Here is a 12885-nt window from a genome sequence, read left to right as displayed (position 1 = left end):
GTAAGTGAATGCTGGCTACATGACCAGCCCAACTCGCTTGTGATGGGGACAATTGAAATAATGAATTAAGGGAACTTCTAGTTTGGGAATCTAGGCTTTCCAGGATTAAGCTTTTTTTTTATTTATTCACAGAATGTGCACAATATACTGGCAAGACTGCATTTATTGTCCACCTCTAGTTATCGTGAGAAAACGATCGTGTCCATTTCAGAGGGTGTTTTAATGCTATCCATTTATTGTTTGACTGAAGGCACAGATTGGGCAGGGCTGACAGATTCCCTTCCTTGAAGAATATTAATGAAATCAGCTGGGTTTTACAAGAAAGGTAGCACTCTCTTTTCTGGATGACCAGATCTTATGAACTCAATTTGCCTTGGTGGGTTTGAGTTCTGAACCTCTTGGCTGGTAGTTTACTGCGATAATCATTATGGTGCCATGCCCTGCTTCAAGGATATGTATGTTTTTATGTTTTTGGTATCTGATCTTCAATTTCAGATAATTTTTCAACAACTTTAAATTGAAATAGCTTGACGACATTGATTGTTCAAGCACCAACACAGGCACCAGGGAGTGGAGATATGCAGATTTAGTTTCCTACATTGAAATTGCCATGCCTGTAATGAATTGTGTAGTGAATGCTCCAGGATGAAAACCACACATCTACTGCATTGGAAAGAAAGACTAAGTGCACAAGTTATTGCTAGATTGCTCTCGTGCATTAGCTAGTAGCTGAAAATGAGTTGTATCGATGGAGGCCTGCAAGTAGGTTGCCAACCTGCCCACAGTTGAATGTAGTTGCAAAAGTAAGTTTGAGGGGAACAATATGACATATGTTGAATTTTGATATTCTAATGTAAGACTATTATGTTTTGCTTTCGAGCATAATTCTATGATTAGATCATTATTTCTTTAACCTTCCAATGGATATATCTATATTGTAGGGGCAGTGATAACTGGAAGTTAGTCTCCAGGTTTGAGCTCAGTATTGCAGTATTTTGGATTTTGTTAGAGAAAATAATTAACATAGTAAAATTGTAGGCCTGGACTATGGAGGAAAGAGACAGCCAATGCTCATTCTTCTGATAGCTGTAAACAACAAAACTTGTATTTGTATAATGCCTTCAGTTGGAGGATTTAAGGAAGTTATTCAGGTATAGGCTGAAAGTACGAATGGCGAATCAAAGGGCTTGTGTGACAGGAATCTGGAGTTAGAGGAGTGGGAGAGTTGAAGGAGAAGGGCCTTGGGTCTGGAGAAGGTTAGAGATTGGGAGGAACAAGGCCATGTTGAAAATTAAACACAAAGTTTGAATTTTAAGCTTGAAGCATTGGGGGACCAAGTTTGCAGAGGAAGCCAGGTTAGAAGGCATAGTAAGCTATGTACATGCAAGAAGGAAGAGACATGGATTAATTAGGAAACATTTTGACAAATGGAATTCAGTGTGAGGAAGTGCAAGGTTGTCTTTTTCTGATCCAAAATGGATAATCAGATTATTTTCTTGACAGAGAGAGACTAGCAACTGTGGAGGAGCAAAGGAGGGGGTCTCCAAGTGCACAAATTACTAAAAGTTAGCAGCACAAGTATAAAAATAATCAAAAGTAATGCCTCAGTTGTGCAAAATCTTTGTCACTCCCTTCTGGAGTATTGCATTCAGATTTCGGGAGTGCGCCTCATGAAATATTTAGTGGCCTGGTGACTGGGTTTCCAATCCTCTCTGATTAAAAAGCAGTCTCTTGGAATGGAAAATTGATCTCCTAAGTGCTGCTATGAGCAACGCAGAGGGCAAGTACTTTGCATTTGTGGTTTACACTTCAGTGCAGGCTTGTTTTTCATATGGAAACAAAGCTCAGAAGAAACTGAATCAACAAAGCTATGTTAAGTGCCTCTTCCTTTTATCTTCCATCAAACTGAATTAATTCCATTCTTTAAATTATCAATCATTCTGTAAGTTACATCAATGAAAGGGCAAACCTATTACGATACAAAATAATTTTTAAAAGTGATGTCACCATTGCTCAATCTAAGTGAAACTTCCTTAATTCAAAGGAGAAACTGTGCAATCATATTTTAAATGTTCTTCAGTTGGTAATATTGAAATAATGCAAATAATATGAAGAACAAATGAGTGACTGACAGGACTCAACAATCTCACCTTTGTTTTTTCTATATTTCTAATGGCCCATGCCTTTGGAATTGTTTAATGAGAACAGCAATGAATTTCTACTGATAACAAAAGCTGGTGTGAGTGTGAAACAAGATTACCTGCTTTTTATTCACACTAGAGCTTTTCATAAAATTATTTACCCCCAATTTCACAGTAGAAGGGGCTCTTGGTTTGTCAGCTGGTGAATTTTTCAATTCTCTCTCACTTTACCTGTATGAAGGCAAAAAGTTAAAACCTTAGGCAGATACAATGCCAGGAAGCCGGTTGGCGCATCTGACCTGTTCCAGTTGTTCGAAAGTGCTACCAAATTAGTCCCACTCCCCTGCTCTTTCCCCATAAACCTATATTTAATGTGTCTTGCTAACATGATTCAAATTATAGGAAGTAAAATTAAGCAATTTGTACTCTGGAAATTGTGGAGAAAAATACTTCTGAAAGTTTATGCTCACTTCTAGAAAGCAATAAGGCAAATATACCTAATTCTAGCACATCCCACAGGAGATGGGCTCTCCATCGCTCTTTCAACCAAACTCGATGAGTTGTATCTACAAATACTGCCAGGAATTCTTTATGTGCAGAATGAACTTGGTACTCTATGATATGGCGCCATGTACAATCCAATTTTTTTATTTCTGTATCTCAATCTCTCTCGCTCATAATGTGTATATAGTTTATATAATAAAACTCGTAATTTGGCTGCAGTTTGATTTGCCAAGCAACTAGAAATGGGTCAGCTGCCTGTTGCCTGCTCATCAGGGAAGCAAACCTTTTCCAAACACATTTTTAAAAAATATATTGTCTCTTTATGTAACTCTTAATTATTCTCTCCCTTTTGTTTTTTTAGCATTTGACATTGTAAAGTTTAATGAAAGTTAATATCACTGCACAACACTTCTAGAGTTGTAGACCATGGAACAAATGTAATTCAGCTTGTGCATTGCTTCTTTAGCTGAGAATTTATGGTTACTTTCAGCATTCTTCTCTGTCCCCAGCTTTTCAGTTGTAGCACTAATTTACGTTACCATCTGCATTGCTACCTTCCTAATTCACTAACTTTGTTACCAGATTGACTGAAGAAGGAAAAACAGAAAATGCAAGAAATGTACGCAAGATTAACCTTGACCTGAAACATAGGTTGCGAATTTGATTCTGGATCAGGGTTACTAGCCTGTTTACCTGTGCATCAGCAGCGTAACTAAAAACAGGAGTACCAGAGGACTGTTCTTAAGGTTCAGCTATTACCACTGTTCACGCCACTAAAGGATGCAGAAGAGCAGCCTGAGATTAGATTGATGGGTTGCCCTTTGCTAAATTCAGTACATGTCCAAGGGAGACCAAAGTAAAATACTACCCTCGCATAATACTCGATGAATTCAAATGTTTTCTGCTGCGTCCTGTTAGTTAATGATCCATTTTATAACCATTCCAACTTTTTCCTCCTTTAGGAGAAGGTGTGGCTTAATGTTGATAAAAGTTTGGACTGTATTATTCAGAGAGTAGACAAACTTCTGCAGAAGGAACGGTTACGCAGTGATAGCTGTGAGGACGTTTTTCAGTGTGACACTACCTCTGCCAGCAAGAAAGGTAACCAAGATTATCGTGCATACTGGATAAATCCAGGGGACTTAGATGAGAAATGTTCTCGATCTCCACCATCATGTCGTTCTTCCAGTAACAGAGCTGCGTGTGAGTGAACATTACCATTTGCTCTCCTTTCTAACCCTTGGTATGTTAAGTTAAAATCATTTTATTGCGTTTAAAAGAGGGGAAAAATTTCCTAGACAGGAAATCCAGATTTAAACAGAAGAAATTAAACTTTTGCACACAAGGTGTGATCTGCTGGCAGCCAGTTGGATGTAGGTTTATCCTAAGTTTGTTATTGAAATTTCTGATGTCACCAGAGCTGCTTCCTATGCATGCTTCTGTTTCTGGGCTAAGAATGCACAGCTGGATGAATTGTTCAAGAACATTCCAGATGGTCAATAATGCTCATATTAGTTCCAACCCTGCTCTTCCTCTTCCACTCTCCGTTCCTCACCCACCCTCCAGCAAAGTGGCCTGGCCTCTTCCTTCAAAATGCTGCTGCCAGATTTGTTTATCAGGTGTCATTGAGCTGCAATCTCTCAATAAAATGGATCCAACTCCTATCACTGATGCTGGCCACCCTTAAATTTCAGCTTTATGAAAGTAATCTTTTTAAAGAATGGTTGCAGCTTTTTCAACTTGTCCTTTAATTGGCAATACATCAAAACATTTATTGAATGCATGAAGTTGTTTTTCCAGTTTGACTGAGATCAGCAAGTTTTTTTTTGAATCAGCAGATAGGAAAATTGGCAATTTGACATAATTAGTCTACTAGCAAGAGTTTTGTGCATTGTATTTTCCTGAGGTATGGTATGATATAATCATTGATTAGGAAGCGCCCATCCTCAAGCTTTTTAACAAAACAATGTGTCCAGCTGTAACAATTTGATTTTCTAAATGTTGCAAATAGATTGATCTCTTCCAATGAGCTTACCAAGGGTTAGTTTCCATTTCATTTTTTCTTAATTTCATATTTTTAATAGTTGCTTTATCATGCTATCTGCATTTTCCTTTGCTTGATCTTTTCCATTCTGCTAAATGTCTGCTTTTACTATCATTTAAATAGAAAACAACAGTTTAAACATCTTAAGTTTAAAGTTTGTTTTTGGACCCCTGTACTGGAAACATGGCATGTTTTTCTTAAACTATGCTCATGCAAGACCTGGATCGAGAAATGATCTGAAGAAATAAGTGGTCAACACTTGTTTTAAATTCAAACATCCATTCACACCTCTAAGAATTTGATCCAAGTGTGAATTCTGATAGTATGTCAGGTAATAAGGAAAAAATGGCCCTCCTTGGACTGCCATAGAAATTAAACCTCATGTACATGGTCGTCATGTAACAAGATAATAAAGCACTACCCAGGGACCAGTATTACAAGATTGAATCTTAAATAGGTTTCACCGCTCACCCCAGAAGAAATCCTCATACACAATGCAAATGTGTTTCCTCAGAAAGGTGATACGTGGATGTAAAGAGCCACTCCACTAAGGTAGAAATGTGGATTTCAAATTCCAACTTTAAAACTGCAATGTGAATTCTGGATGTTAAAACTCCCCACTCACCCCATGCCCCTAACAACTCTAAAATTGACCTATACATAGTTTGCACTTTGTATTTGCTTTCAATATTGATCAGCACAAACCCAGAGACAACCAACTTGATAAAGTAATAGTTTGATTTTTTTTCTCCCTAACACTGTTCTTGTCAAGTCATTTTATAAATACATAGTGTAACACAAATCACACCCTTGTGCATCGTTGTGTGCAGGAAAAATTGCACCTGAAATGATGTGCAGTGTTTCTTACTGTTTTCCCGCCTCAAAAGAAACATTTTTCTTGAAGAGTTTGAGAGTTTCAAACACTTTCTAAATTTAGCTATCAACAATAAAACATCTTGTTTTATTGGATCTCTCAGACATAATTTTTACAAGAGGTCCTTGTGCTTTCTTTTAAATCTATGCTGAAGACCATAGTTTCCTTACTGTCTCATGCCCATTACCTGTTTGTATGTGCCTGTGTGTGTGCTTCTGATTCTGATTCTTGCATTTGACAATAACTTGCATTTGTTCACAGGGTGGACGGATATGTTTTGCTGAAGCTCATGTAGGTAGCAGATACTGAGATTATAACAATATATGATACGAAAATAAATTAATAAACCCCTATATTTGTGTATCCAGCACCAGCAAATTAAATTAATGTAACTGGCAAACCCATTCAAAATAAATTTGGATTGTAGTAAAGTGAAAGCTTGATGACTTTCTAGTAATAATTTGCAAGTACCTCAAGCCCAATATGTTATTTGGATTTAACCCCTGCTTAAGTAAATGTAAAACATATCAAGTGCACTTACTTAATTTGTTGGTACCAATACTTTGTGACACTATTATCTCTCCACCCTGGTTTTGTTATATTAATGGTTTATTTTGCAAGTCTGAATTCACAATACAAGAGCAACTTGTTGAAATCGCAATTAAAATAAATGTTCCTTTCTTCTCCTTTATTTGAGACCTGAGCCTAATTTAAAACCAAGAATTTTGTTTTCTGTGAAATCTCACTGCTCCTTATGGTTTGTTTAAATTATTTTAAAAATGATCACAAAAGAAAGCTTTATCACTTGATATGAAAAGCAGCTTTATAGTCTAACTTTTGTCCTGTTGCATTGTTTACTGCATGCTATGTGATGAGCTGCTGCCTTAGATAACACTAGGTACTTGCTCCCACATCTGGGCATTTTGAATGTTTTTAAATAAATAAATTGCAGGATCCTTATTGATTTAAATATTGACTTTATTGGCATTTTTTCAAGTTCATAATTTAAGCTGTTGTGTCCAAGTTCTGACCCCAAATTTTTTTTTATGGTTGACTAAAACAATTCTCGATATATGCAATAATTGCTGGTGTTTGGAATGAATAACCCTCAATTATGCATTTTTGTTTGCTTTGAGGCCATGAAAACCCTTGTTTTCCTTGTTTTTCTCTTGTGCTAGGGCATGGGCCTTCTTTGGTTGGCCTGTTCATTTATCAACCAGCCAGTTGCTGGTGGCTTGGGATAACTACAGCCCCCCAGCTTTCACTGTACACTGGTGCCCCGGTGCACAGTACAGTCTTCCCAGTTCTTTCAGACTTCAAGTTACATGTTAAGCTTCTGTGCAACTGCAATTGTTAGTATCTTTGGAGGACAACTATCCACTTTGACTCTTTTGCTGTGGATATTATGTTTGGGGTTCTAATGGATTTTTGTATGAAATGTTTCTAATTATTTTCTTGTTAAAACTAAATGACTGACTTATTTTATGCAAAACTTATTTTTGGTTTCAAAAATTAATGCAGGCCAACAATTCCAGCTGAGAAATATTACCAAAATATACTAGTTGGGTTGCCTTTTTATTTATTGCACTTCAATGTAAACGCCCTTTCCCTTTCCGTTATAGGACAGTATTGGAGTAGTGGGATGCAAGTATATATTTTGTGACCAGGGTTTCTCGGAGGGATGGGATTCTGAAAGGTCCTTCATTCATCATATATGGTTGTTCTGCATCTGTTCACAGTTTATTGCAGATAGTCACTAGCAGAGGCATGGGAGCAGATCTCTGATCAATTCTCTGTTAGGGAAATTGGTAGATATGAACGAACTTCAGGAAAATAAATAAATTAAAAGTAGATATTTTGTCCTCCTTTGCACCCTTTAGAAAATCAGAAATTTTTATGTAGATACAGATCAATTTTATGCCTAGTTTTGACAATTGCAAATCTAAGTGGAACATTAAATGCAATCCTAGTTAAATAAGTTACGGTGGAGGTGATAAGTCCATTGATTTCTTTCTATAATATAGTTACACAATGCTTATTGGGTGCAGCTGTATAAAAACAGTATTTCACTCAAGTTGCATATTAACATCCTATTTCAGGGTATTGATTATAATGAAATAGAAGTTCAATATGTTTAATGATGGTGACTATGATTTTTTAGTATCTAAAAACTACCTGTCCCCAAAATCCATTCCTTTATTTAAAAGATTTGTGGGTACTGATGTAGCAGTGCTTTCAAATGCAAGACTCTTGATGCTATCTTGTCCACTTTGGAGGTTTGTTTCACTGGTTGGGTTTACGTTAACAAGACAATCAAAGATGTCTTGTTTGGAAAATGCCCAGGTGTAGTCGTTCTTGCACTGAAATGCTCTTGCTCTTTGATTCAGTTTTGCTTGCTGCTTTGTCAGAGCTGAGTGCGAAGTACCTCATTGTAAAATACCAGAAAGAAAAAAGCAACTAGATCTGCTTGTCAGTAGAAAAACTGCTGCTTCCTAATCATGCATGTGCACCTCCATTTCTGTGCAGATTGCCACTCCAATGCAGAGGAGCCTACTGAAGGTATGTGCGTTTTCCAGGCACGTTCACCAGCCAGTTTCTGCTTTTTCATACCTGGGTTGCAGTGAATGCCTCTTATTTTTGCACATAGATGCTTAAGCCTAGGATGTTTGAAAAACTTACCTATTTAAAGTATATTGGTTTGTGTGTGTTATTTCTGGAGCATCGTAGCTAATATTTAATCATAGTTTCTGTCTTGATATAAACATTTTGTTTAAAGTAATATTTTTTTTAATTTGGCTTTGTAATAATGTCTACTTTCATTGTATTTTCCACTTCTTTGCAAATCCAAAAGTGTATTAGGACCGGATGTAGAAAGGCCTCAAATTTTCTCTTTCAAACATTAAAGACTGAAGGTGGGAGGAAGAAACTGTTTAGTCTCTCCAGAGGAAGTGTTATTGGGAGGCTCAAAATCATGAGAGTTCTGGACAGAGTAGCTAAGGGAAACTGATCCAATTGGTGGAAGGATCGATATCTAGAGGTGATTAGCAAAAGAAGCCATCGTGGCCTGAGAAAAAATGTTTTACCCAATGAGAAGTTAGGATCAGGAATTGACTGAGAATATGGTGGAGGCAGATTCAATCCTGGCTTTCAAAAAGGAATTGGATAATTATCTGAAGAGAAAAGATTTGCTGGGCTGCAGGCAAGAGGCAGGCACTGGCACTGGCTGAGTTGCTCTTGTAGAGATCTGGCACTAACACGGTGGGCTGAATGGCTGCCTCCTGTGCTGTGACATTTCTAAGATTCTAGGTACAGTAGCCTATTGTTTTTGTTAGTGAACTGGCAACCTAGAAGTCTACACAAATTCTATTTTGGCAAGTTGTGCAATTAAATTTAGTAAATCTGGTAATTTGTGTACTGGCAAAAGAGAAAATGACTTTGAATGCGCCTTTTTTTTGTTTTAAAAAGCCCAACTGTTCCACTGTGTCCTGCAGCGAAGCCAACTTGTCACCTTTATCTCAACTGGCCTAGGCGAGTCTAGTCCCAAACTCTGTGGCTAATTCTTAATTGCCTCATGGCAACTATGCTGTGCATTAAATGCTGCCACGCTGGTGTCACCTACATCCTAGAACAAGTTTCTCTTCCGAAAAAAATTGGAAGATGATGAAAATTGTGACTTTAAAGTAGTTCATTATCAAGAAGATGTGCATATGCGCAATGGTACAGATATCACATTTTAACAATGATTGACTCAAGAAATTGATAAACTTTCACAGAATGATGTTAAAGGCTGAAAAGATCTTTATTTCAAAATACAACTATCATTTTGCAATGCACTTTTTGCAATTCTTCCTGTAATTTTGCAATAATGAAAATTGAGAAAAAATGGATTATGTAAAACCTGAAGGACTGATCTTGTTTATTCTGTTCTTTCTCTTTGCTTCTATTTTTTATGAAAGGTAGAAGTAGGCCTCATGGCCTTGAACCTGCTCTGCCTTTCAATAAGGTCATGACTGATCATCAACCTTAACTTGACTGTCCTCAATCAGGTCACCCCATAATTTGAGTATAATGAGTAATAATTCTCACTTGTAGCAAGCAGAATGTCAAGAGCAAACACATCTGCAGTAAATGTCTCTGTTTTGATTCTTTTCAGTTCAAAGTCATTGAGATGCAGTGTTGGTTGGAGATGCTCCAACACATAAGGGAGGGGGAGCTGTATCTGGATAGTTTGCTCCAAATTTTGGTGACCTGTCATAAAGTCATAATTATACAGCACAGAAACAAGCCCTTCGGCCCATCGTGTCCGTGCCTATCTATTCTAACCCCATTTACCAGCATTGGCCTGTAGCCGTGTATGTTTCAAGTGATCATCTAAATACTCCTTATGTCGTAGAGAGTTGTAAGTGTTGGTGTGACTTATTGTGCAGGGTAAGGGGAGCACAGGTGAGGTGGAGAACAGGGACCCACAGAAACTCCTATTCACTGGTTTAAAGTCCACTTCTCCACCCTATTTGCCCTTTTCGCTGGGACCTCAGTTCAGGTGCAGCCTGTGCCAAAGGTACAATTCCTTCCTGTCCTAGTACCAGTGTAGTGGTATTGTCACTGGACTAGTAATCCAGAGACCCAGGGTACTCTGGACACCCGGGTTTGAAACCCACCACAGCAAATGGTGAAATTTGAATTCAATAAAAATCTGGAATTAAACCATTGAAACCATTGTTCGAAAAACCCACCTTTAGGGAAGGGAAACGTGACTCCAGACCCACAGCAATGTGGTTGACTCATAACTGCCTTCTGTAATGGCCTATCAAGCCAGTCAGTTGTACCAAACCGCTAAAAAATCTAAAAGGAATGGAGCCAGGCAGACCCATCTGGCATTGACCTAGGCACTGGAAATGACAAGAGCAGACTCAGCCCGGCTGACCCTGCGAAGTCCTCCTTGTCAACATCTGGGGATGTGCCGGGCCATGAGATTACAGATTGTGGTTGAGTACAACTTTGCTGCTGCTGATAACCCACAGTGCCTCATGGTTGCCCGGTCTTGAGTTGTTAGATCTGTTCAAAGTCTATCCCATTCAGGATGGTGGTAGGGCTGCATAACACGATGGAGGGTATCCTCAATGTGAGGAGAGGACTTTGTCTCCACATGGGCTATGCGGTGCCAAAATTGGGAGAGCTGGCTTGCAGATTAGTCAAGCAACAGACCAACATAGTCATACTCATGGAAACATACCTCACAGATAATGCCCCAGACACCATCAACACTGTCCCTGGGTATGTCCTGTCCCCCGGGGACAGCAGAGGTAGCAGCACAGTGGCATAAAGTCAGGAGGGAGTTGTCCTGGGATTCCTTAACATCGACTCCCGGACCCCATGAAGTCCCATGGCATCAGGTCAAACATGGGTAAGGAAATCTCCTGCTGATTACCACTTGCTGCCCCATCTCAGCTGATGAATCGGTACTTCTCCATGTTGAACACCACTTGGAGGAAGCACTGAGGGTGGCAAGGCGTGGAATGTACTCTGGGTGGGGGGCTTCAATGTACATCACCAAGAAAAGGTGGCTCAGTAACACCACTACTGACTGAGCTGGCTGAGTCCTAAGGGACATAGTGCTAGACTGGGCCTGTGGCAGGTGGTGAGGAAACCAACAAGAGGAAAAAACATTCTTGACCTCATCCTCACCAAATTGCCTGCTGCAGATGCATCTGTCCATGTATCGGGAGGAGTGACCACAGCACAGTCCTTGTGGAGACAAAGTGCCGTCTTCACGTTGAGGCCCTTCATCATCTTGTATGGCACTACCACCGTGCTAAATGGGATAGATTTCAAACAGATGTAGCAACTCAAGACTGGGCACCCATGAGGCGTGTGGGCCATCAGCAACAGCAAAATTATACTCGACCACAATCTGTAACCTCATGGCCCAGTATATCCCTGTTATCCCCACCTGAAGTTCTCCTGGACAAGCCTGATCCCATAGTGGAACCCAGCTTGATAAATCCTAACTTTTATTTGTTTGTTTAAATACGTGGAGGGTAGCTACTGAAAAGAGGCACAGGAGTCAGCTGATGAGCTTTTCACAAAAGAACAAAACATTTATTCATCAATACTCCTTCACCCACAACTATACCTTTTCAGATATATACAGGTTTGTAAGGATAACAAGTCAAAAAGCTATACAATGTACACAGTCCATGTAAACCTTTGACACCCTATGGTCAGACACACCACACTCTGACTTCAAGTGACAGATACCACCTTAACAAGATGCTATGGATCTCTCCTCAACTCCCCCTAGACGTTTGTTACATTGTGAGCCAACCAGTCTCACTGAATCTTGTCCTTCCCATGAGGGTTTCCAATCTCCACTCTCCAAGACCTCGCCTTGGAATCTTCTCCCAAATCAATGTTTTCTCTTGAATGCCTTCCGAAAGGGTTTTGAACTCTCCTTCTGATGTTCCTCTTCCCTGGGTCACCACATGCATTCAAGCTGTTTTCCATGCACCCTGTCTCAGCTGTCAATAGGACACCACTGCTTCACATGCTCATAGCAAAGAGTTACAGACCTTCAGCCGTTTCCTGCAAGCTGTTCTTGCTTTAAATCTGCTTTCTGCAGCTTTTGCCTCTTTAAATTTGAGGGTTGGAATTTTTCTCTCTGCCCATCACTGTTAACTTCACTTAATAGGACCTTTTCCCAGGTTCCTGTCTTTCCTTTGACTATAAGGCCTCCTTTGGAGTTTCCCCTCTTCCACTCGCCTGGATTTTTGGGGTTTCCCTACGCTTGAGACCTTCTTGCCCTTTTGGGAAATCTGCAGTTTCCTCTCCTAGTGTCCAGCGTCTGGGGTCCTGGCTTCAGCTGAACTTAAAATTGCTGTTTCTTTAGTTCTGCGTGTATGTATGTGGAAGGAACCTGCCTATCTGGCCCCCCTGTTGCTAGACAATAGCAATATTCTACTCTTGTGTGTTTACTTTTATTTTATAAGGATCGTAAACTTCGAAGACATGCAAGCGGCCTTTTAAAGTGAAATGAAAGCTCCTTTCTTAACACACATATAGAAATAGAAATCAGACTTAAATTTTAAAGCTAGAATTCATTCCTAACACCTACAAATACCAACATAACTTACACAAACTATCTCTATTTCTTAACAATCCCCCCCCCCTCTATTATCACCACCAAGCCAGGGGATCCACCCTATTTCAATGAAGAGTGCAGGAGGGCATGCCAGGAGCAGCACCAGGCATACTTAAAATTAAGGTGTCAACCTGGCCAAGCTACAACACAGGACGACTTGCATGCATAAGCAGCAAGTGATAGA

At 39.4% G+C, this 12885-nt stretch overlaps 1 protein-coding gene across 9 annotated transcripts in view; it reads left to right on the top strand.

Moving 5' to 3' along the window:
• The window catches only part of LOC121284005 (inositol polyphosphate-4-phosphatase type I A-like), a 229675-nt gene that overhangs the window by 166266 nt on the left and 50524 nt on the right, over nt 1–12885 (top strand). For 6 of the 9 annotated variants that reach the window (XM_041198901.1, XM_041198900.1, XM_041198904.1 and 3 more), the window contains 2 exons: nt 3608–3848; nt 8090–8122. In XM_041198901.1, the coding sequence (XP_041054835.1) occupies nt 3608–3848; nt 8090–8122 (274 nt within the window). The remainder of the gene's footprint in view (nt 1–3607; nt 3849–8089; nt 8123–12885) is intronic. The other 3 variants (XM_041198906.1, XM_041198907.1, XM_041198905.1) reach the window with 3 other exon arrangements.

Source organism: Carcharodon carcharias, chromosome 11, assembly GCF_017639515.1.
Source record: "Carcharodon carcharias isolate sCarCar2 chromosome 11, sCarCar2.pri, whole genome shotgun sequence".
Classification (NCBI taxonomy): domain Eukaryota; kingdom Metazoa; phylum Chordata; class Chondrichthyes; order Lamniformes; family Lamnidae; genus Carcharodon; species Carcharodon carcharias.
Note: the sequence above shows the minus strand (reverse complement) of the source record. Positions and strands in the feature narration are given on the sequence as shown.